General features: G+C 42.0%; 1 protein-coding gene across 1 annotated transcript in view; it reads left to right on the forward strand.

Moving 5' to 3' along the window:
• MLYCD (malonyl-CoA decarboxylase) overlaps positions 1-18,256 on the forward strand; it is a 55,082-nt gene extending 36,826 nt beyond the window's left edge. Inside the window, exon 5 of the mRNA XM_054048938.1 lies at positions 16,811-18,256. Coding sequence (XP_053904913.1) covers positions 16,811-17,344 — 534 coding nt within the window. The 3' untranslated portion in view covers positions 17,345-18,256. The remainder of the gene's footprint in view (positions 1-16,810) is intronic.
• Positions 18,257-26,702: the final 8,446 nt, after the last annotated feature.

Genomic DNA, 26,702 nt, shown 5'->3' on the forward strand with positions numbered 1-26,702 from the left:
ACGGTGAACCAAGCTGTTAACATTACGTAGCCTCTTATATTGAGGGCCTGCCGGTTTGGTGTGAGAGATCACACACAGGGCCGGCGGGCAACAAAATTCGGCTTGCAGGCAGACATGGTAAGCCACAGTCTTTTGGCCTTTTTTAACCTTCATAACATGTGGAAATGGTTTCAAACAGCAGCGCCCCATTTCCCATACCAACCACCCGTTGGGTTGGCCATTTAAAAGGAGGGGCTGTGGTTTTCGGGTTAACGTGCAGCACAAACCCAACTAACCCCCTCACACACACACAATTTAATGGGATGATCGCTTCACCCCTCCCCCCACCATGTGGCTAACAGCGGGGATGATTTCTGTTCAGCCACAGGCAAACAGCCCAGCAGGAGTGGCCACCTCTGAATGTCCTTTAATAAAATTCCCCTATTTCAACCAGGTGACCATGAATGATATCACTCTCCTGAGGATAACACAGAGAGATAAAGAATGGATGTTGCTTGAATGCCAGCAAACACTGGGACCATACTCTGCCATGCTTTGTTATGCAATGATTCCAGACTACATGCTACTGGCCTGGCGTGGTAAAGTGTCCTACCATGGAGGACGGAATAAGGCTGCCCTCCCCAGAAACCTTTTGCAAAGGCTTTGGGAGTACATCCAGGAGAACTTCATTGAGACGTCCCTGGAGGATTTCTGCTCCATCCCCGTACACGTTAACAGACTTTTCCAGTAGCTGTATTGCCCGCAAATGTATCCAAGTCTTCAGGGCAAGTTAATCATTAAACACGTTTGCTTTTAAACCATATATTATATTTTCAAAGATCCCTTCTCCACCTTCAAGGTCCGGGAGCCCGCCCTGGGTGGGTTGGGAGGGTACTGGCTCCAGGGTGATAAACAGTTCCTGGCTGTCGGGGAAAACGGTTTCTCCGCTTGTTTGCTATGCGCTATCTTCAGCCACCACCTCCTCATCATCTTCCTAGTCTCCAAAATCCACATCCCTGTTGCGTGAGAATCCATTGACGGAGTGCACACACAGGGGTGGGGTAGTTGTAGGGGCACCCCCTACTATGGCATGTAGCTCATCATTGAAGCGGCATGTCTGGAGCTCTGACCCGGAGCAGCAATTTGCCTCTCTGGTTTTTTGGTAGACTTGCGTGAGCTCCTTAAATTTCACGCGCCACTGCTGCAGGTCCCTGTTATAGCCTCTGTCCTTCATGCTCTTGGAGATTTTTTTTCATATATTTGGGCATTTCGTCTTTTTAGCACGGATTCCTCTCCCAATACAGCGATCAGATCCAGTACCTCTTGTTCGGTCCATACTGGAGCTCTTTTGCGATTCTGGGACTCCATGGTCACCTCTGCTGATGAGATCTGCACGGTCATTTCTGAGCTCGCCACGCTGGCCAAACAGGAAATGAAATTCAAAAGTTCGCGGGGCTTTTCCTGTCTATCTGGCCAGTGCATCTGAGTTGAGAGTGCTGTCCAGAGTGGTCACAATGGAGCACTTTGGGATAGCTCCAGGAGGCCAATACTGTCGAATTGAGTCCACACTACCCTAAATTCGACCCAGCAAGGTTGATTTTAGCACTAATCCCCTCGTCGGGGAGGAGTACAGAAATCGATTTTAAGAGCCTTTAAGTCGACAAAAATGGCTTCGTCATGTGGACGGGTGCAGGGTTAAATCGATCTAACGCTGCTGAATTCGACCTAAACTAATAGGATAGACTAGGGCTGAGAAGAGGTATCTCTCTTTGATTCTCTACTGTCCTTTCTTTGTCTCCTAATGTCTCTTATTCTTTCTTTCCTCTCTTCCTTCCCCCTCTTTCTTGCTGTTTCCTCTTCCTTCTACCTCTTGCCACTTGTTCCTTCCATTGCTCAGTTTTTTTCTCATACATTTCTACCTGTTGTCCTTGTTGAGCTCCACCTTGCCATACTTCTTACACATGCTCCCTATCAGCATTCTTCATTATTAGTGATTGTAGTGCCTATAAACTACAAGAATTTATGGCCCTGTGCTGCCTGGGAGGATACAATTTGCGTGAAGTTGGATTGGGATTATATGATCATGGCACAATCCTGCCTAATTAAATGTATGTGGGCTAGAATTGAGAGCTGTGTCAAAATTTAGTACGTTGAGACTGTGTGAGCCGGTCTCATTGCTGTAATAATTTAGCATAACATTAACACTGCTCCTGCATTCTTAGGAGAGAAATGGACATGTTTTAGTATTTATTGTTTGTTTTAGGTATTCCAGTGTGATATCTAACCTTTATGAATCTGTAGTTTTGTTGGGAAGTGGTTGGGGTTTATATATGAAGGGAGAAACAGACTTCTCCTGCAGATGTGGAAAATTGATGGCTTGCCTGAAAGGTTTTGAAATGCTGGCTTGATGCTGGCATAATTTAATGTCGGGATAAGTCTTAAGTTATATCTTTGGAAGTGATTTTTGTGTAAATTGTGATAATTAACTGCTTGGCTCACAGTTAAAGCAGGTATGGAAATTACCCTTTTCAGTGGTGATTACAGGCAGTTGTGTTGACACAAAATAAGTAGTAAAGTCTACTTAGTTTAACATGACTTTTTTTTTAATGAGACAATGTTATTTCTTGGAACTCTGAAGTACCAAATTTAGCATTGTTTACTATCTTTGTACAGCCACCTGGAAATGGGTTAGATTTTGGACAAAGATTTTTAGATTGTTAAATGGGATTACAGGGTATTTATTTATTTTTATTTGTGGGAGAAACTGATTTTTTTCCACGTGGAGAACTTCCTGTCTCAAATTCTGCAAGACGAGACAGGCTCTGTTCTGTACTACCATTATATATTTTACATCCTTAAAAAGCTGTACACAATCCTATTAATCTAACTAACTGTTTTTCATTACATGATTACCCTCTCAGTAATTTCAGTCTCTGCTGAACCAGGGTCAGGTGACTTCAGCCAATTGACTTTGACAATGTGAAGGGGAAGAGTCCTTTCTTCCTCTTTCCCTCTAAGTTCTTATACTGTGTTCATCATTATGTTGTCTAAGTGATACTACTCAGTGATTCTTTGTTGAACTTGGATACGTATGTTTAAGGTTTACCTTGTCCACGACCTCATCATTTATTCCCCTCCTCCCCCCAAACTGAGCTACATGCACCAGATGTGAGGAGTCCAGTGCATTACAGCCTCAAAGCACTTGTCTTATGGAACCTCTTCTGCAGAGCTGTGGCAGCCAGGGCAAAAGAGGAACATCTAATCATCAATATTATTGGCAGCCTAATTTTGGCAGAAGGGCTCAGCTTTCTGATGATACTCCTTCATTGCATTTGTTTGCTCTGTATTTTGGGTCAGCTAAAAGTGAAGGACTTTCCAAGGCTGCCTGAGTTCAGTGCAGACATTTGTCTGGAGCACAGTTCTATCCACTTCAAAGGGGCCAACAATATAATTGCAGTGCTGAGTCAGCTGTGAATTGGTGGCAGCATCTTAAGATGTGTAGCACAGCAAGAATTTTGTTGGTGTAAGATACTGCATGCCATCCGTGTAAGCCAAGTTACCTATGTGAAAAATAGGTAGATTTGGGAGCAATGTGTGAAGAAGGAAAACCTGTTATATAATAAACACAAAGACCACTATGTGCTAAAAGATACAGTTTAAGAATGGTAAAAAAGTCTTTTAATTTTGCTGCCAGTAAAATATTTGGGGGAAGAGGGAATATTATGAAAGAACTAAGTAAACTTTTTAGCAATATTCTATTTTTTCCCTTACAGTTTAACACTTAATGTTTCATACATTTCTGTAACCCTTCACATGTTTTGAGTTAACCTTTGTGGACATCAGCTTGAGCAGCAGAAGGTTATTCAATTCATGGTTTCCCAAGGCATTGCAATTTTTTTAAACTTTTTTTCATTCTCCATTAAAACTCTTCATTTTTTTTTCTGACTTTGCCTTAACTTAACCCACTGTGACACATCTACTTGTAAATGCCAGTATAACTTCAAAAATGGAACCTCTGCTGTCATTTTTCATAAGGGAAGTTGCAAAACATTCTGTCATGAAGTGATCTCATTAAATCAGAAAAGACACAGCCACTGAGTTAGGAATATGTTTATAACCACTCTTTGCATTTAGTTCTTTATTTAGAAGGACTTCGGAAAATTTATAGGAATATGGGAATTGCTAGTGGTCTGTGTAGTCGAGTATCCTGTCTCCAACAGTGGCTGGTACCAGACACTTTAGAGGAAGTTGCAAAGTAACCCTCAAAGTGGTTGACCTGCCCATATGGTAAACTTCCTCCTAATCTCCTTGATAAGAGGTTGACAAAGACCATGTCTATATTACAAACTTCTGTTGGCATAGCTATAGCAGTAAGGGGTATGAAGCGGTGTGATATCTGACTGACCGCTGTGTCAGCAAAAGCCCCTAGTATAGACACATTTATATCCTCAAAACTGCACTTTTACTGGTATAGCTTGTTTCATTCAGGGATGTAAAATGGCTGGATTAAGCTATATCAGCAAAAGCACAGTTTTGCTGGTAAAGTTGTTTCCACAATAGGAACACTTTGGCAGTATAGTATATTGATATAGCTATACTGGAAAACATTCCTAATATAGACATGGCTTTGTGTTCTAACGTGCGAGGACATATAGGACCAGGTCTCTATCCAGTTTGCAGGTGCAAACAACTGCACACACACTTTTTAAAGTATATGCCCTCATAAAGACGTTTTTCTAAATATGGATTTTCATTACTATTGTTTGTATTATTGCAGTCCAAGAGGCCCCAGTTTCCCCCCCTCCCCCCGCTAAGCACTGTGTAATCACATAGCAAGACACATCCCCTGCCCAAAAGAATTAGTCTAATTTAAAACAAATGGAGGAGATTATGAAGTTGATGGCAAAACTAACAGTGATAGCCTGTGTGAACACATGTTCCAAACTGAGCAATTAACAGTTTGAATAATCTTTAAATATTAGTTGTCCTTACTAGCCATTATCAGCTGGCATTTTACCATAGGCATCAAGATAGAAATGGTTTTTGAGGTACACCTCTACCCTGATATTACGCGACCCGATATAACACGAATTCGGATATAATGCAGTAAAGCAGCGCTCCGGGGGGGGCGGAGCTGCACACTCCGGTGGATCAAAGCAAGTTTGATGTAACGCGGTTTCACCTATAACGCGGTAAGATTTTTTTTTTTGGCTCCTGAGGACAGCGTTCTATCGGGGTGGAGGTGTATTTATAGGAGATCAGAACAGTGGCTTTAGAGATTGGTTTGTTCCATGCATAAAGTGACTCACGGGAGAAAGTATGCTGCACTAAACATTCCAGTCTCAATATTTATCTCAGTTCATAGAATGAACCTAACTCAATGTACTAGATTCACATATAAATTAGGATAGTCATTAAATATAAATTAAGACAGTGTCCACTAAAATACTTCCTACCCAGTCAAACTCACTCTAGACAAATAGGCTTTCAAGATATGTCTATGCAGGGATTAAAAACACTGGTCCACGTCAGCTGAGTCAGGCTTACAGGGCTATGGTTGAAAAATTGCTGTGTTTGGGTTCAGGCTGGAGCCCAAGCTCTGGGATCCTGCAAGGGTGTGTCCTGAAGATCCACAGATTTGGACCCTGAGCTAAGGAGGCAAACTAATTCCAGAATCAGGGCTTGTTGGAAGGCAAATGAGATCCACTCCCCTTTAGCTTTAAGCCATTTCTAGTAGCCTTTATTTTGTACATTTTAGGACAATGCTGTTAGCACCTATGAATTACATATACATTCAAAAACAGATAAGGCAAGAAAAGTTACGTTTCCTGGGGACAGGGTGACTTTTTTCAAATCTCTGGTGTCTGCTGTGTTCTTCCCCTGTGTCTTCTTTTTATACCCTGTTCCATAACTTTGCCTCATACCTATCCATTCTAAAGTCCAACTAAACATTTGTATGCATAAATCACAATAATTAACCTAAACGAATATATTTTTGCTTACCTTGCTAAAATTCACTTCTGTGATTTATTCTTTGCTGTCAACCCCACTGGCACCTTCAAATTGTTTTTGATCTTACTGGTCTGTTTTTGTGGCCTTGGGTTTTTGCATGTTAACTTGTTTTGTGGGGGACCTGAAGTTAACAATTCTTTTGTGATGGTTTCACCTGCTATTTATATAGACCAGGGTTTTACAGAGTAAGACACACAAACCAGTTGTCATGGTTTACACAATAATTTTTAAGCTAAATTTTGAAATTCTGCATCAGCAGGGACATGTACAAGAACAAAAAAAGTCCTTTATATCTTCCTATAATATAGATAATCATTTATCTAACATTGTTTAGTATATTAACGGGTTGGGTTATATGTATGACTAGCACAATTCATTACACAGTTTTCCAACAGCCTCTCTATTGACAATACTCTAGCACTAGTTTCCTGATGTACAAATCTAGGAACTGTTAACTTGAGCATTTTGTCTAGTCTCAGCTTGCAGGTATAACAAAGGGTGAACAGTCTTTGGGAACAAGTGATACAAACCACGTAGGGCTTAAGTTAAAACTTGTGTTGCACCTAGAAATGAAAGCCAATGTAATTTACAGAGCACTGGTGAAAAATGTCTAGATATGTAAGCATATGGACAGATGCATTTCTCTCTAGCTGAAGTTTTCAAATATTCACAGAATATGCATTGTAATTCTGTCTGCAGGTGACAAAGACATAGATAACCACGGTGAGGTCTGCATTTGAGAGAACTGGTAAAAAGCTGATAGCCAGTGGCATATTATTATACCTGCAAACTGAGACTAGACAGAATGCCCAGGTTAACAGTTTCTAAAATACATAACAATTGGGAGCAGATTTTGACTTTGTGGTTGGGTTGTTAATTACTACCTTAATTTGTTCAAGGTGACCTGGTAAGAACTTATTTTCCTACACAATCTTAGCTTTCATTGGTGAAAAATGAGACCTTGGACTGTTGCTTTCATTGTTCAGCTAGTTTGGAATGCAGCAGTTTCAGATGAGTCGGGAGTAATAGGATGGGATCTGCAACCTTCTGCAAAAAACAAACACACAAAAACACCACCACCAGCAGCTTCTTGGTGGTGTGCGTGTTTCTGACAAGAAAATAAACATGAATGGATCCATTAGTAGCCCAAGAAACTAGCACATCAATTTAGCAACAACATAAATGAGTACGCTTTACTACATTTATTTATTTTTTCTGCAAGAAGTGGCCACCTAAGGTAAGCTCCTAAACTCAAACATTCATCAGGTGTGATAGTACTATAGCTGCAAAGATTGGACCAGTTCCCCAGTTTTTAATCCATCTTTAATAAAACACGATTTGCTCTCTTTTTTATTATTTTTTTCCTTCCCATAATGGATTTCACCAGTAACTTCTTTTGTGAATATTTTGGTTTAGGGTCAACAGTTGAACTACTTCTAAAAGTCAGTGGTAAACAAAGTATAATCCCACAGCCCAAGAAAGCCACTAGTATACTATACTTCAGTAAATGTTAATAGTTATCAGGGAGCTATGATACAGACATCAGAGTTAATACATAAATAGCAAGAGGAAATGTTCTTCATGTTCAGTTTTGCCATTTTGGGCAGTGTGTTTTCTTTCTTCTGCAAGCTAGGAGGTAAGAGCCAGACCTGTCAATGTGGGGAAGGGAAGGGCTTGGCTTTTGTCTTTCATAAAGCCCTGTATTCTTCTGCTTCCTAACAGCACTGAAAGGTGGCCTCGAAATCTCCTGCTATCCTAATCTGCATAGCAAAGTAGACCTCAAAACTTTGCTAATTTACTTTTTGACAAAGTCTTTTCCCTTGATTCAGTGGGCAGATTTTGTTTATGTTGCCTATTTTCCTTCCAACCTAAGGGGGATCTGTGCATTACAGCTTGCAGCAACCCCTCCTTATTCCCAAAGCTGTAGGCCCAACATAGTAGACAAGCTTGCATAAAAGAATCCGAAACACTGGAGGCACTTTCAGCCCTCCTTGAGTCCCTGTCTGGATGGAGCTCTGTTTTTGTTTATATGGGAAGTCACATTATAGGGGAAAATGGTTTCTTCAAAGAGCTCTTCTGGTATTTTTCAGCACTTGGTGATGGCAGTTGTACTATCTCTAGCACCACCACCCTACTCAGGCAAACTTTGCTACAAGCAAACCTCCTCAAATTCTTAAGAACACTTTTTTTTTTTTTTTTAATCACTCATGGTTGGCCAAAGAGGATCTTTGAGTCAGTCAATATATAATTGAGAAACCAGCAAGGAGGACCATCACACTGGAATCTTGCAGAGCTCATTACACTTAACATTCTCCATGAGAATGCTGGTCTCAAAAGAAAGCTTGTCGCTATAAACTACAGGCTGGCATTACTATTCCTGGGACCAACATGGCTACAACAACACTTCAAACAATAATGGAAGATACCATATTCTTGCTATGGAATTTACCATTTTGTAGCAGCCAAGTGCCCAGGTGGTGTTTTGGATTTGTTTACATTGTTTTTCCTTCTTGATTGCAGCTACTTCTTGCTCTCCGGCTTTCCTCACAAGGAGGGGTTAATTGAATTACACTGCATAATCCCTGCACTGTTCAATGGAGCTGCAGACCAGGGGGAGCTGGTGAGATGAGCCACAGAAGCTGGCTAGAAGTTTTTCTTCCCTGGCACACAGGAGTGGGAAGAAAGATCTGAGCTGTGGGTAACTAGAGAATATTTTGGGAGCAGAGGCCAGGAAAGTGTGGATGTAGGCTGTCCAGAGGGCATAGTGCAGGGGTCGGCAACGTTTGGCACGTGGCTCGCCAGGGTAAGCACCTGGCGGGCCGGGCCAGTTTATTTACCTGCTCATGCGGCAGGTTCGGCCGATCGCAGCCCCCACTGGCCGCGGTTCGTCATCCCGGGCCAATGGGGGCGGCAGGAAGCCGCGGCCAGCACATCCCTCGCCCGCGCCACTTCCCACCGCCCCCATTGGCCCGGGACGGCGAACCGCGGCGAGTGGGGGCCGCGATCGGCCCAACCTGCCGCGTCAGAAGGTAAATAAATTGGCCCAGCCTACTAGAGTGCTTACCCTGGCGAGCCGCGTGCCAAACGTTGCCGACCCCTGGCGTAGTGAAATAAACTGTCCCTGGAAATGATCAACTAATTTGACAAAAATGATTTTCAGCTGTGAGACATGGGAGCATAAGGGTGGAAACGAAAGATATTTCATTACTGTAAAATAATGTAACAATGTCATGGAATTTAGGGGTGGCAGCTGCAGAATTTGGTCCTGTTATGTGGTGATGTATGTGGCATTCTTATAGTTTTTTTCTTTAATATTAAAGTGTGTAATTTGAACCCAGAGAATGAGAATGTTTGTAATTTATCTAAAAATTCCACACTAGACATACGTTGCCCCTTTCTATCCAGGTTTGCTGATAAAGGCTTTAGTGTTACCCACTTTTCTAAAATGTTTTATAGAAGACATTGCTGTTTACACTGCACAGCTGAGGTGCCTAGCCATTAATCATCAGATTAAACAGATCTCCGTCACAGAGCTGCAGGGTGGGTGGAAACTTGTATTGCAATTTTCAACCAGTGTAGCAGGCATGCTGATGCAGAAAATTCCTATTTCCCGCCCCCTCCCGCCCATATTACTATATGTAAACAGATTTTTCTTATATGCATCATCTTAATGCAAATAATAGTATAAGACTAAGAGTTGATTTTTTCCCCCCCCTGCCCCCCAACTTGTTAAATGTTTTTTCAAGACATTGAACTCCATTCTCTGTTGCACTGTGGTCTTGTGCTGCTTGCTGGCACAAAGATGCCCTAAACCTGGCAGATATGTTCATCTAACAATTCCATGTTGACACGCAGATGGATTAGTAGCTCCACACCACTCCCTTGCAGCTCCTCGGATGGGATCCGTAACTGGGGGAAAGGTGTCCGCAGGCACTGCCCCTGCAGCTCCCATTGGCTGCAGTTCCATGCCAATGGGAGCTGCGAGGGCATTGCTTGGGGCGTGGGCAGCATGTGGAGCCTCCTGGCTGCCCCTATGTGTAGGAGCCAGAGGGGGGACATGCCACTGCTTCCTGGAGCCTCACAGAGCAGGGCTTGTGGGAGCTCGAGGGCTGGATTAAAATGCCTGGAGGGCCAGATGTGGCCCCCCGGCCGTAGTTTGCCCACCCCAGCCTAGATTCTTCCATGAGTTCTCTCGCTCTCTAAAGTTCAGTGCTTATTTGCAAGGTAAATATTACCTGAAGAATTTTCTGTAAAATGTTATCTTTTCATAAATCAATAACTGGTTATGCTTCCTGGATATCACTTGTGTAAATGTTTTAAATAATTGATCGGAATGTTACTTTCTTTTATGCTACTTTTTCATTAATGCTTATGTGGTAGACACTTGTCTTTAGGCTACATGTATAGCTTCTTTTTAATTCCTTTACCCAACTTGCAATTTAATTTTTCATGCTTATTAACTTGTAGGATAAGAAGTGGTGTTAAGATATTGAGCACCAACTAATTTTATCCCGCAAATTACTAAAATCTGTAGTCTCAATAAACAAGAAATGGTAGGCCAAATCAAATTGCTTCTCTTAATATCCATTCTGGGATGTGACTCCCATTATCTTAGTCACCTGGGGTTGTTTGCCATGGTTTAGGGAACACCACGATTAAAAATAACACCGGTCTACAATTTTTGAGAAGTCATCTGCTTCAGAGATTTATTTATTATGTATTTTGATGTGCTGAATTCAAATATGACAATTAAAACAACTGATTGGCTACTGTTTCTAAGATATTTAAGTTTTTACATTTTATGTCTATGTATATTGTGTAGATAGTAGAGTTTTAATCATGAATTGTAAACCTAGGTCTTTTAATGTGTTTATGGTTGTTTACATGATAATATTTCACCTGTCCTGTTTATGTATCTTTAAAAATCAGCAAAAGGGTTATATAAATAAAATTTATTATGAAACAAAAGGCAAAAAACTATTATGTACATAGTTTAGTATAATATTCAGTGTCTACTTGGCGCTTCTTGGCTTGTCTCTTGTATTCATTAAATGGAGCATCTCTTGTCACTGTCCAGCAATAGTCTGCAAGCATTGATGGGCTCCATTTGCCCTGATAGCGTTTCTCCATTGTTGCAATGTCCTGGTGAAATCACTCGCCGTGCTCGTCGCTCACTGCTCCGCAGTTCGGTGGAAAAAAATCTAGATGAGAGTGCAAAAAATGTATCTTTAGTGACATGTTGCAACCAAGGCTTTTGTATGCCTTGAGGAGGTTTTCCACCAACAACCTGTAGTTGCCTGCCTTGTTGTTTCCGAGAAAATTTATTGCCACTAACTGCAAGGCTTTCCATGCCGTCTTTTCCTTGCCACGCAATGCATGGTCAAATGCATCAACTCGAAGAAGTTCACGGATCTGAGGACCAACAAAGACACCTTCCTTTATCTTAGCTTCACTTAACCTTGGAAATTTTCCACTGAGGTACTTGAAAGCTGCTTGTGTTTTGTCAATGGCCTTGACAAAGTTCTTCATCAGACCCAGCTTGATGTGTAAGGGTGATAACAAAAATCCTCCTTGATTCAACAAGTGGTGGATGCTGAACACTCCCAGGCTCCAATGACTGTCGGAGTGGCCAATCTTTCTTGATGTAGTGGGAATCTCTTGCACGATTATCCCATTCACAGAGAAAACAGCAGTACTTTGTGTATCCAGTCTGCAGACCAAGCAAGAGAGCAACAACCTTCAAATCACCACAAAGCTGCCTCTGATGTTGGTCATAGTTTATGCACCTCAAAAGTTGTTTCATGTTGTCATAGATTTCCTTCATATGGACTGCATGACCAACTGGAATTGATGGCAAAACATTGCCATTATGCAGTAAACCAGCTTTAAGACTCGTCTTCGATGAATCAATGAACAGTCTCCACTCATCTGGATCGTGAACGATGTTGAGGGCTGCCATCACACCATCGATGTTGTTGCAGGCTACAAGATCACCTTCCATGAAGAAGAATGGGACAAGATCCTTTTGACGGTCATGGAATATGGAAACCTTAACATCATCTGCCAGGAGATTCCACTTCTGTAGTCTGGAGCCCAACAGCTCTGCCTTACTCTTAGGTAGTTCCAAATCCCTGACAAGGTCATTTAGTTCACCTTGTGTTATGAGGTGTGGTTCAGAGGAGGAGGATGGGAGAAAATGTGGGTCCTGTGACATTGATGGTTCAGGACCAGAAGTTTCATCCTCTTCCTCTTCCTCTTCCTCATCTGACTCAAGTGAAAATGATTCTGGTGCATCAGGAACCGGCAGTTCTTTTCCGTGGGGTACTGGGCGTATAGCTGATGGAATGTTTGGATAATGCACAGTCCACTTTTTCTTCTTTGACACACCTTTCCCAACTGGAGGCACCATGCAGAAGTAGCAATTGCTGGTAAGATCTGTTGGCTCTCTCCAAATCATTGGCACTGCAAAAGGCATAGATTTCCTTTTCCTGTTCAACCACTGGCAAAGATTTGTTGCACAAGCGTTGCAGGATATGTGTGGGTACGGCCAATCGCGGCCCCCACTCGCTGCAGTTTGCCATCCCAGGCCAATGGAGGCGGCGGGAAGCGGCGCGGGTGAGGGATGTGCCTCCCGCGGCTTCCCGCCGCCCCCGTTCGCCCGGGACAGCGAACCGCAGCGAGTGGGGGCCGCAGCGAGTGGGGGCCGCGTCAGCAGGTAAATAAACTGGGCTGGCCCGCTAGGGTGCTTACCCTGGCGAGCCGCGTGGCGAACGTTGCCGACCCCTGATTTATACCATATCTAAGTTTAAATTGTGTGTACATACCGTGATGCAGCTCAGTGCTCCACAGCTTTCATTCTGCCAGTGCTGCATTGTATTGTCTATGTAACTTGAGTTCTTTGGCAATCTCATTTTTGCTTTAAATTGAATTGTGTGCTGGGATTTGATAGGAAGAGAGAGATGATTCTAGGACTGTCAGTCACGGGAGATCAGTTTATGGTACGAGTCTTTACTGTAGCAATTAGTAAACGATGTAAGTCATGTATTTTAGTAAATTGTACAGTAGACTTATATTTTTCACCAGTGTTTTTAAACTGGTTGCCATAGCTACAAGAAAAATGTTGTTCAATGTTCAGTAGTATACAGGTTTTCTATTGTTTTCTATATTTCTGTAACTTGGTTAAATTTCTAGAATACACTAAATGTTTATCTGCAGAATTAAGCTGTCTTGCAGTGCTTTAGTGGAAAGATTAATTAGAATTACAGGGATTGTATTGGTATCTCTGATTTATTTTTTCATCGTAGAGTTGCCAATATGATGATTTTTGAGGCATTGGTTTGGTGGCACTACTGCAACACCATTACATAAGTAGGAGGCAAATACTTCCTTCCTTTGGCTAACAAATATTTGACATTTTTCTCAACTTTCACAGAGTGAACATTTGTGGTTCTCGCTAATAAGATCTTTATCTAACAGATCACAGAATCATAGAATATCAGGGTTGGAAGGGACCTCAGGAGGACATCTATCTAGTCCAACCCCCTGCTCAAAGCAGGACCAATCCCCAACTAAATCATCCCAGCCAGGGCTTTGTCAAGCCTGACCTTAAAAACCTCTACGGAAGGAAATTCCACCACCACCCCTACGTAACCCATTCCAGTACTTCACCACCCTGCTAGTGAAAAAGTTTTTCCTAATATCCAATCTAAACCTCCCCCACTGCAACTTGAGACCATTACTCCTTTTTCTGTCGTCTGCTACCACTGAGAAGAGTCTAGATCCATCTTCTTTGGAGCCCCCTTTCAGGTAGTTGAAAGCAACTATCAAATTCCCTCTCATTCTTCTCTTCTGCAGACTAAACAATCCCAGTTCCCTCAGCCTCTCCTCATAAGTCATGTGCTCCAGCCCCCTAATCATTTTTGTTACTCTCCACTGGACAATTTTTCCACATCCTTCTTGTAGTGTGGGGCCCAAAACTGGACACAGTACTCCCGAAGAAGCCTCACCAATGTCAAATAGAGGGGAATGATCATGTCCTTTGGTCTGCTGGCAATGCCCCTACTTATACAACCCATAATGCCACTAGCCTTCTTGGCAACAAGGGCACACTGTTGACTCATATCCAGCTTCTCATCCACTGTAACCCCTAGGTCCTTTTCTGCAGAATGTTAGATAATGACTGTTCAGGACATTTTAACATTATGAATAGCTTGCTTTATGTTTCCCACTGACTAATAAATATACTACCTCAGTTGCTGGATTGCGATGTTTGGCAGAGGATATCTGTCGCATTAGGCCAAAATGTGGGTTTTCTTCAAGACTTTTTTAGCAGGAGACCCGCTTCTAAATGTTTGTGGGAAAATCTATTTTTGAGTTACATTCAAATTCAGTTTGTAATATGTACAGATGTGTATATGTGATGAGGTGTATGGACCCCATGGTGGCCTGGAAACAAAGGAGTTAATGCAGCAACCACCAGTCAGTGCTGATTAGCAGCTTCACAGCAGCTGGGAGACTAAAAGAGCTTAGAAGCAAAGGGGCAGGACAGCTTCCTTGGAGAAAACAAACTAGAGAAGGAAGGTCCTGCCACCAAGCTGGTGAGAAGTCACCCAGAGATAACTCCAGCAAAGGGACAACCAGATCTACAGGCTGGGAAAGTCTATGGAACCAAGGGAGGTAGGAAAGAACTCAGGGCACAGCTAGATGAGTTGTTGAGTCTTGATACTGCCTCTCAAGTTTAAAGGCCCTGAGCTGGAACCCAGTGGCGTGGGTACACCTGGGTTTCCCTATCCATCTCTCAGAGACTTAAGACCCCAAGGGGTATCTAGGCACTCTGAAAACCAGGAGCAGCTAACCCTGCCAGGTATAATGGGAAATCTGAACACCCCAATAGGACTTAGACTAACACACTTCATAGTTCAAAAATGGGACTCCGATAAGGACTCCGGCAAGAGCAGCTGACTGACTGCCCTGCCAGACCAAGTACCTTGAGGGGGTGCTGTCATGTCATTTTGCATGCATATTTGGTATTGGCTTGTGCAAATAGCCACTTATACATTTTGACTGGAAAGCTCTTTGCACATATACTGACTATTGTATGTATTTAAAAGTAATTGACAAACAGATTAGGTGTGGGCAATTGAATGGTTGCATTTTTAAAAATCAGACCCCATATTATGTTGGGTATCAAGTATGTTTAATTATTTTTTTAACAGGACCAGAGGATATGGAACTGTATTTTGATCTTGGTCTCTTGGTGACCATCATAGTATTTTAACCAAACATTTGATTCCTTTATTCTTGCAGAATTTATATTGTTTTTAAGAATATTAAATTGTGTAGACATACATTTTGGGGTTGTGTGTGGTTTCATATTTCAGGTTTCTTAGACTTTGGTTTTGAAAGCTGTTCTATATGACTGGATCCCATCAGAGCCTCTTTCACTTCTTTAGGCATCCACAGGGGCTCTCAGGGAATTGGGTCTTAAATTTGGAAATCCAGGAGTTTAAAAGGGCTCTTCTTCCAATGTTTGTGTCTGACACTTGATAGGGCACTGTTATATTTTAGAATGTACAGGGTAAATTTGCTATGCAGTGCCTTAGCAGCATGACTCCCATTAGCATTTGTCAGTTTAAGATAGCATCTGAATGAAGATGATTTTTTAATGATAATCTAGAAAATACTCAAAATAGAAAAATGTATTGTGAAGGCAATTTTATGTTGACATTAAGATGTTATTGTAAAGTCTATAAATGTCTGAGACCTCCTCCCCCTCAGTGTGAAAAGTAATTTTAAAAAGCACTCTGGGTTGTTGTAATTTGGCTTCTTCCTCCCTCCTTCACCCACCAGGCTTGATATCTAAGTTAATTCCTGATGCGTTAAGTCCAAACGACAATGCATTTGGTGGCTTCATCTAGTCCTGATGTCAGCACACCTCAAAATTAGCATGCAATTTTGTCATAATTACCAAAGGGAATGGTTTCTGTTCATATGTCTGTTAGCACCTAAGAGATGCTTCAACTGATGCTATAAATGTTGATTGATAGGATCAACTCTGTTGTTCTCAACATAAAATTTTATCTTAAAGTGTTTGCAGTTCACATGGATAGTACGAAAAGTAGCTTCCAATGGTACATAATCTCTTCTCACACTTCAGTAAATGCTGGATTCAGAAAAATCCTTGAGTAAGTGGCACCAGTTCATCCGAAAGGGCCACTGACATCAAGACTAAAAAATCTAAATAAGACACGCTGCCTTTGGTATCTAATAGGAAGAAGCCTCCTGAGTTGATCATAGAAATTTAGCCTAAGCCTCATTTCCCCCCTCTCCCCCACTACCCATACATTTCTTCACGTCAAAAGAGGGAAAATTATAATAAAAATGCAGGAAAGTCATAAATGGCCAAATTCTTTCACCTTATTCCTCTGGGGAGGGTCGTTAATGGACACCGTGCTATGTTGATGGGCACAACACACATACCTATAGACCTAGCTGAGCTTTATTGTGTAGATTATAATTATCAGCTGTAAAGGAAAAACATTCTCAGAATGGCAAACACTTACTTGAAACTAATCTGTTATTGACAGAGGTGATTTTATATGGTATTTGCACACACCATTAGCTTGTGTACTAAATCATCCTTTTGGCTAAAGAAGATAATCTTTTCTCAGAACCATTTGTCCCTCCTGACAGTAAATTGTCCTAAACAGTTTTTAGAATATTTAGCAATTGTTCCTTGAGTCAGAGTTCTCCATTCATTTAAAAAAAGCAATTGTCATGCTTGATTTGTGATTTTTGTTTTTTTTCTTTTGGTCTACAGGGGGAATTTCCTCAGATCAAAGTGTTTTCTAGTCTGTCACCTATCCCAGGATTCACCAAGTGGCTCATTGGACTTCTGACCTCACAAACAAAGGAACAGGGGAGAAGTGAACTATTTACAGATGCAGAATGCCAAGAAATCTCTGAGATCACAGGTGACCCTGCTGCTGAAAAGCTAAAGAGGCTCTTAACTAACAACGAATGGGTGAGATCGGAAAGATTGGTCAAAGCATTGCATTCTCCATTTATGAGACTCTGTGCTTGGTACCTGTATGGCGAGAAACACCGTGGATATGCCCTTAATCCAGTAGCAAACTTTCACCTTCAGAATGGTGCAGTGCTGTGGCGGATAAATTGGATGGCAGACACAAGCCCCCGTGGGATCACTGCTTCATGTGGCATGATGGTAAATTATCGGTATTTCTTAGAGGACACAACCAGTAACAGTGCAGGATACCTTGGGACAAAGCACATCAAAGCCTCAGAACAGGTTCTTTCCTTGGTGTCTCAATTTCAGCAAAATAGCAAACTTTAAATATACAAGAAGTTTTTAAGAGCGAACCTTCCTCATTTGAATGAAGGGGTAGGATATCTTGGGATGTCCTTATTGAAAAGGGAATGTTTGTAATAAAACAATGAGCTCTGTTCTTAGTCACAGCAGGATGCAAAATTACATTGTCTGCCAAAATTACTATAACTTTCTTTACTTGTACTGCCAGATACCCAAAGCCTGATACAGTATGGTTGAATTATTGCCATACTTTATGTTCAGATGAGCTGGAAATGTGTATTAAAGGCTATGTAAACTCATCTCATTAAGGTTACAAGCCAGTGGTGACTTGTGTGGACTGTTCTCTGCCCCTGTTGTTGTTCTCAGGATCAATATTGTTGTTTAAGCTACATCTTCAAAAGCACAGAGGAATTCCTCTGTACCCAAATAACTAGATAAAAGCAATGGGCGAAGACCATTTTTTTGTTCAAATATATATAAGCTGAAGAGCAATCTGCAGCATTTCTTCACGAAGGTCTTTGTCTTCTTTATTCCTGACATTTTTTGGTAAAACCTCTTGATTTGGCCATTCTTTTGCTTTTTCAAAGTACAGTACAAAGTGCCAACACTGAATCATTGCTCTGATCACGCAACAATATACCTTGTATTTCTGTGGCTTTTTCTCAAGGCAGTAGGTATGTGCAACAGTGTATTTGCAGATTGCTATAGCTCATATTTACAGTTTAATAAGTAAAATCAGTGGCGCTAAATAAGAGAAGAAAGTCTGTTGCTTATAGGACTTAATTATGAAGATTTCGGATCTATATTAAATCTCCATAAATTATATTGGATATTTTAGAAGTTGGACTTTAAGAAGCTTTTTTTAATAGTAAAAAGCCAGGTTTGGTCTGTAAAGCAATAAATTAAAATAAAATAAGTCTTGCCCTATAAACGTTACATGATATCGCTCTCAAAATGTACCATATTCAGGTTACAGTCACACTTGATGTTAGTGTCTCCAGTGAAATAAGACCACTGACTTCAGTGGATCAGATATCAGCAGATTTGGAGTGCAGAATTCTTGGCTACTTCAATGTATGATGAAATCCTGACCAAATTCCTAAGAGAATTACACAAACATTTCTATTTCCCTATGCAAGTAAAGGTGAAGGGATCCTTAAGGGTCCAGATATACCATTTCATTCCAGGAGAAAGGACAATCAAATGAATTATTTGTATTCACTAAACAAAAAACTTCCCACCTACTGAGTGGCCTGTTTTAAATATCTGCTAAAGAGATTAAATGTTCCCTGGCTTCAGCTGATGGCAGATTTCTCAGTGTGATGATGCAGAGAGGCTGGATGCACTACGCACTATTCCCTTCAGAACAAAGTCATTTTTACATAGCAGCTGGTCTTCACATTAGCAATGGCAACTAGCCTATGCCATGCTGCTTTCATTATGTTTTTAAGAATGGTTCCAAAAGCCATCACATCTAGTCAGCAGCTCTCTCTTATGTCAACAAATTAAGGCAAACCCGTGGGTTTTGATCAGATACCAGTTAAAAAAAAAAAAAATTACCAACTTCTTGTGGGGGAGGAATCTTGTATTGCCAAAATTTTTAAGGAAAATTAAGAGTCTCTTTGCTCAACTTGAATTGTAGTTTTTGTGAAAATGCCAGAGGGCAATACAGTACATGCCAAAAGATAGCTTTTTCACTGCCTCTGAATAACTTGGCTCATTGCACATGAGCCAAAAAGACACTGGAGAGCTTTTGAGAAGAGATCAGTAAATTCTTCAGTTTGCCTCTGCATTTCCCACTTGTAGAATTAAGTACTTGAACTTCTGGAATCTCCTGGTGTCGGTAGTGTCCGCTGGACACTATCCTTTGTTTGGCAAGTGGTGGGAAAGCAGCTCTGCCTAGTCAGTCAGTCAGTGGCCTAGAGTAAAGGTAACGGCCAACAGGACAAGAAAACAGTTACTTTAATTCTAAAACTGGTGCCTCATTGATGGGGTGAGGACTGGGGGACTGGTTTTTTTCTAATAATACCGGAGAGCAGACAGACCCCACTGTGTACCAACTCAACGGGTGAGAGTAAATGGCGGGCTTGTGTACACGTGAAGGTTAATGTGGAATAAGGTGGGGTGTGAATTTAAAGTGGATTACCTATCCCTGCTTAACTCCATTTGTGGAAATTTTTATTCCATAATAACAGCGCCTTATTCCAAATTAGCTTAATCTACTTTACACTAATTTGGAATAAGGCACTCTTCTTTTGGATTCAGAGGGTCCACAGGAAGAGCTCTTCTGGAATAACTCCTCATGTGGACAAGCCCGTTGTGGTGGTTGGGACTGCACTTGTCTTTAAGCTCTCAGTTGAGGGATCACAGGCCTGAAGGGCACATGTGTGGGCCCAATGGACACTGCCAGCTAAAAGACCGTGAGAGGGACCCACATGGAAAAAGCACACCAAACCAGAGTTACTGTTACGAGTGACCTGCTGTTCCCTAGGTTTTTCAGACCTGCTCAGCACCCATTAATCAATGGGAGCTGCTGGATGCTCAGTGGGTCTGAAAAACCTAGTCACTTATTTATATGGCTTAAAAAAAAAAGCAGTTGAGTACTGAACACTTTTGAAAATTTGACACCCCCCCCCCTACAGAAATCAGTGGGAGTTGAGGCTTCCGCACCTTACACCAAAAGGCATTATAAACAGGGTCTTAATCCTGCTGTTATTGAAAACCATGACAGGTGCAGGACTGGGACTTCCCAGGATAAAAGTAGTCCCTCTGGAACCCATTAATATCAGGTATGAATGACAACACAGGTACTTCTGGATGTATTTTTACAATGCAGAGTGCACTCAGTCCCTTCCAGTCCGTCATTGCTTCAGCTTGTCTAAATTGCCTGTCGATGGCTCTTGGAGTAAATTTCAGCATTTGCTATGTACAAAATGTCAGTGTTGCCTAAAGGGAAGATATTATCCATGTTTAAAGACTCTCAAGGACTTAAGAGTTTAAAAATCTGCTAAATGAATTCAGCCAGACCTTGCACTGGAGTGGCACTCATTAGTGTTGCCATAGTGAATAGTTAGTACCCCAGTTTTCTAGGGGTTCTAGCAGGATCATTTTGAACTTTCATCCTTCTGAAACTTGGTGTGCAAGTTCTCAGCCTGAAACAGATTTTTTTTTTTTAATTTCAAACATAACCTCATTTTTAGACTTGGGGCAAAAAAGGGGGTTTAAATATTTTCTCTAAGGAAAAACAGCTTAAATTTAAGAACCTGAAATTTTTCAAGCATGTATACCCGAGAGGCACTTATTCATCTGAAGTTACACTGGCTAAAATAAGAATTATGAGTATTTATAAAGGATAGTGCCAGGGAATAAGCTGATCGCTTACTGGGATGAGGAAGAAATCCCCCTTTCCGAATAGGTGCACTGTAGAAGTTTTATGAAAAGTTCCCTTGATTTGACAATAGTTTTGATACCAGACTAGATGGATGAATAATCTGACCTGGTATGACTTTTATTGTTTTCATGCTATGTATAGACCGGTGCCTTTTAAAATTAAAGACCAAGAAAACAAAAACTGTGTGTCATTTTCTGTTTTTCTATAAAAACATGACAAAAAAGACCCATTTTAAATAAGGATCTGATTTTCAATGGTGCTTTCCTAGCACCTGCACCTGCAGTTGCAACTGATATAATAAAACACCATTGCAAGTACAGGCATTAATATCTATAATACCTGCCCATATGGCCAATAGTGGTAGGAAAGTGCCCTTGAAAGTACCTGCAAGCTCATGGTTGCCCACCAGGATCTAAATATCAGGTCTAAAGTTGTAGCATAAAATTGTGACCAGAGTAAGGAAAAGATGAACAAAGAGTGCCTTCCCATTTCTGTGCTTTCCCTATTATTTCTGCTGCCTGTTTTGTGTGTAACATCATTAAATATTATCTTTACATGGAGCCCTGAGGGGGAACATGTGTAGATAAGTTGTGTGGGTGCTGAACTTTCAATGGCTGCTGTCAAAAGAGTGCTTAGTCTGATACCCTGACAGCCAGATAGTCACTTAGGAAAACCTCATTTTCGGCAAACACATTACTGCAGGACATGACACTTTTGTTTTCAACAGAGATCAGAAGCTAGGTGTATTTATTTTGCCCATCTCCAAAGTTTAGAAAGTACAATTTAATCCGTATACTCCTGGTTTTAAGATGTAATTCAGTTGTGTATGAATAAATACAGCTGTTTGTGAAGGAAAAACCCTATATTTGTTCTCTAAAATGCCTCCGGTTTCAGGAAGTCAAATAAGAGACTTCTATTAAAGACAGCAGCGATTTTTGAGTAACAGGCTGATCTAAATCAGGCTCATAACGTGTGGATTCTCACACCTAGACAGAGTTTAAATGCCTCCATGGTCCGTTTGTTGGGAGATTATAAACAAAGATTTTTAGCATCACATTGGAGGTGCATTATATGGATGTATTTTCTATATGACATCTGTTCTCCACAAGCCCTCAAACACCTGCAAAAGTATTTCACTTCTTCAGTTGTTCGCTTTTTGGTTCATTTTATCTGTTACATCAGTAATCTAACAAATTAGGCTAAATATTCTATCATTTAATTGTGCATCAGAAATGTAGTTCAATTTTAAAAGAACCTTTGCGAAAGGATTGTTGAGGGTGAAGTCTTTTGTTCATTACTGCCACTGGCTGTTTATTCCCACAAGTTTTCTTTCATTGGTTGTTGGCCTTAAAATGACCATCAGTGCTTGGTTGCTTTAAAATGAACAATGCTGAAAGTGGAAAGGAAATGCTCACCATATGTACTATTTACTGGGGCAATGGACATGTCATTGGAGGGGTTTTATTCCATTCTTTTGAAATGCAGCTTCATTGCTCAAAAGGCAGGGATAATGCCTCCCCTCGCCCAGTTTGCGGAGTTGGTGAAGCCTATTCTGAAGAGCACGCACATAACGAAGAGGAGCTGGTAATGGTGTATAACACAGCAAAACTTGGGTCTTCTTCCAGTGTTCGTCTGACACTGAGCAGGGCACAGTTCTATTTCAGAATGTAAAAGGTAAATTTGCAGTACAGCGCCTCAGCAGGATGACTCCCATTTGCTTTTGTCAGTTTCAGCTAGCTGCTGAACGCTGATGCTTTTTTAATGATAATCTAGAAAACATTCAAAATAGAAAAATGTATTATGTAGCCATCATAAAGGCAATTTTCTGTTGACATTAAAATGCTCTTGTAAAATCTATAAATGACTGAGACCTCCTCCCCCTCAATATGAAAAGTAATTAACACTCTGGCTGCTTTCTCCTTCTTTGGGCCCAAGCTGAGGAGTTTTCATGTGCTATCCTTTTCTGATAGCCTTTTATCATTATAAAACTCCCATTGGGCCGAAGATTTAAACACATGCTGAACCCTTGGCCGCAGTACCATCTAGAGAATAACACCAAGGCACCATAGGGCTATATTCAATTGGTTGGTAGTGTAGTCTCTACACACTCAATCCATGGCTTCTCTGTGAAGGGGCCAGATCCTGTTGTCTAGCCAGGGCCAGAGAAAGGCATATGTGGGTAGAGGAAGGGCAGCAAGGGAGAAGCAAAGTAGCATTAGTCTGTATTTCCTCAAATTCAGGCTATTCCCAAGTGGAAATCAGAGCAGACTTCGGGCAGCTGGGCATTAGTTGAAGTCTGCAGCCTATCCCCTGGCCCAAAGGCCCATAGTTGTAGAACAGCATTCTGGCCTTGTCCTTTATACTACTATACCAGGGGTCAGCAACGTTTGGCACACGGCTTGCCAGCCTAAGCACCCTGGCAGGCCGGGCCAGTTTATTTACCTGCTGACATGGCAGGTTCGGCTAATCATGCCCCCCCCCCCCCCCCCCCCGGCCGTGGTTCGCCGTCCCGGGCCTATGGGGGCAGCGGGAAGCCGTGGCCAGCACATCCCTCGCCCGCGCCATTTCCTGCCGCCCCCATTGGCCTGGGACGGCGAACTGCGGCCAGTGGGGGCCGTGATCGTCCAAACCTGCCGCGTCAGCAGGTAAATAAACTGGCCCGGCCCGCTAGGGTGCTTACCCTGGCGAGCCGCCTGCCAAACGTTGCCGACCCCTGCACTATACCAACCCCACGCCATGGAAGGATTCCCCGAAAGAGGGGGAAGTCCCAGGAAGCTCGCTAAAGTACTTTTACAGCTGCTGTGGCACAAAGCAGACAAAATGTGGGTTGTCTGGTGTAAGAGAGCTAATGAATAGTGATTGTATTAATGGGGTATTTGCTCTAAACAGCTGCCCATGCTATACTGGATGGAGTCTACAAACTCATTTCAGTGAGAGCGATGGGCTGGGCAATGACTTTTAGTCGCTATCCTAATGAACTGGGTTGGAACCATTAACCCAGAGAGGGTTAATGCCTCTCTAAGGCTTTCCATTGCAAACTCAATTTGTAAACCATAGCTGGTTGTTTTGGAGAACATATTGCTGAATCTGGGCGTTTTACAGGTCCTCTATCAGCCCAGGTACAGATTTATTTTAAGGGGGAGGACGAAGGGCGTAAATTGATTTTGACATGTATTAGTCACAGATTCACAAAAAATGTTTTTAAACACAGTTGCTGACGGTCAATTAAAAAAAAAAAACATACTATGAAAATGGCTTGAATTTAACCTAACAACACTTTACAGACACACAGTCCTTAATGTGGACTGCTTCTTGTTGCTACTATCATTGCAGTAGTTATAAACAAACTGGTCTTGATGGAAGAACTCAAAGAACAGCAACAGAGCAAAGTTGTGTCATAGTTTTATGAATGGAAAATGTCTGAAAATGAGTAGATAACAGATCTGTGTAATTTTGCAAAATGCCTAGAGCAAAATGGTCTGCAAGGAGGCATGTTTTGGGGGTTGCTGTTGTAGACAAATACAAGAAACTACCTACACCACAGAAAAGGCAGCAACTTCATACTGTTTCATGAAACTCTTGTGGCCTTCTTTATAAAGGCCTTTGTGATGGCTCACTATATGCAATTTGTGTCTTGTGTCCCGCCTTACATTATTTGCATCTTATAAATAGTACATTTGGAGTGATGTATGGACTACCACCTACTGGGGACCCACACAAGAACACACAACCTCCCTAAGGCTTGGTCTACACTACCCCCCCTAATTCGAACTAAGGTACGCAACTTCAGCTACGTGAATAACGTAGCTGAAGTCGAAGTACCTTAGTTCGAACTTACCTTGGTCCACACGCGGCAGGCAGGCTCCCCCGTCGACTCCGCGGTACTCCTCTCGCCGAGCTGGAGTACCGCAGTCGATGGCAAGCACTTCCGGGTTCGACTTACCGCGTCCAGACTAGACGCGATAAGTCGAACCCAGAACTTCGATTTCCAGCCGTCGAACTAGCTGGTAAGTGTAGCCAAGGCCTAAGTGATGCAACTCCCGTGGAGGGAATTGAACTCCATTTTAGTGGTGACAAAAACAGTGGTGGAAGTTGAGCAGAAAATGGGCCTAAGCCTCAAAGTAATGTAACTTGCCTTGATTCTGTCTCAGTAGTGGGGTGTAGAGGTGAAACTATGATGCCTTTGTTTTATGTACTGCACTTTTAAAATATACCAGCTCAGCCAACGAACCCTTTCCTTGGCGCACAGGAGGGGTAGAGGCCCTGAGAGAGGCCACCTGGACAATTTAGCGAGAGCAGAGGTCCAGGGAGGTGGAGCCAAGCTGCCTGGAAAATTGAACGATAAAACTCATGTTAAGAAATAATGGGTCACGTTCAGAAATAACGGGTATTTCCCACTATGAGAGACAGCTAAGTGTGTTTGCATGGGTAACAGGGTATTTCATGGCACTAGAATAAGTTAATGTTGCCACACTGTCTAGGGTGTCGCGCTTTGGAATGCGGGTGCTTTGTTCCCTACTTGCTCCAGCAGAAGTGAGATGCTGCACACATGCAAAAGGGTCTGAAGAGGAGGATGGTGCAGCAAGACGATGAATGAGGTGGAAGAAAGCAGCCCCTGCCCCTCCATTAATTTATGGTTACATCATTCCCATTATTTTTCTGAGGGACCAAGTAACTCCTGGCATGAAAGTTCAGCTCCTATGAACAGCAATGGATGTTGCACTTGTTTTAACAGGTGGGTTTGGTTCCAGGAGAAATGCCAAATTGAGGCAAGTTACCCCCACTTGCACCAACTTCTGGGCTAACTTACAACCCATTTTGGCCAAGAGCTGTAAGTCATGCATGAGACCATTACACTGAGCAAACCCCATAAAGGTTTGTGCCAACTTGCCTTATGCATCACCGGCTTGGTTAGGATGTCAAAAATAGAGATGACATGATTGCTGTGTTCATTATATTCCTCCAGTAAATAAATAAAACGAAGCACTATTTTGATGATTATGCTGTCTGGGTAGTGGCACTATATACTGCTGTGCAAAGAGTCACTGATAAAAAAGGAGTTATAGGCCCAGATCCGGTGGTATAAATCAGTGTATTTCCATTGACTACAATGGAGCTGCTCCATCTTAGTCTCTAAAGCCCAATAGTCTCTAAGGCCCAGATCCTCAAAGGTGTATAGGCTCCTCACTTCCCTTGAAATCTGTGGAATTTAGGAGCCTAAATAGCTTTGAGGATCTGGGCCAAAGGGCTTGTCAATACCAAAACTTGCACTGGTGTCGTGTAAACCCAGGTGGACCCTTATTTTGGATTAACTTAAACCTATTCCAAATTGGCTTAATCAAAAAATGCCACTCAGATTAGAATAAAAGTGTGAAAACAGGAGTTTACACTGATGTAACTATAACCAGTGCTTAATTTGCGCCAGGATTTGCCAGGGCTGAGCCCCGGCACCTCTAGGCTTGGCAGTTCATAGCTGTGGCACCTCTGGGCTCGCTGCATCAGGTACGAATGTACAAAAATTGCTTGAGTCCTGGCACCTCTTTCATTACAAATTAAGCACTGACTGTATCAGTCTAAATTCACACCTTTAGGTTATGCTAGTACAACTTCCCTGTGTAGACAAGGGCCACATAGTGTTAAGCTCAAGAAATAAGACCACACAGGCAAGGAAAGACAGAGCAGAGAGTCCTTGCAATTTGGGACGGAGGCCTATGGATACAGTACTGCAGGGAGTGTGTACTGGTAGTGTCAACCTGTTCTGTGCATAAAGAGAAGCAGTTGGTGCCTGATCGTGTGAGATGCTAATCAGGACACTTGTCCCCTCATGGAATCAGACCATTGATGGTGTGCTGGTACCTGCTTACAAGTAGTTCAGAAAAATTCTCTGGGGCACTTCCCTTGACATAGTGATTGTAGTGATACCATTGAAGCCTCATTGCTGATAATAAAAACAGTCTGGAGACTAGCTACTGAATATGCTCTGCTGTGGTT

This window comes from Malaclemys terrapin, chromosome 14, assembly GCF_027887155.1.
Source record: "Malaclemys terrapin pileata isolate rMalTer1 chromosome 14, rMalTer1.hap1, whole genome shotgun sequence".
Lineage (NCBI taxonomy): Eukaryota > Metazoa > Chordata > Testudines > Emydidae > Malaclemys > Malaclemys terrapin.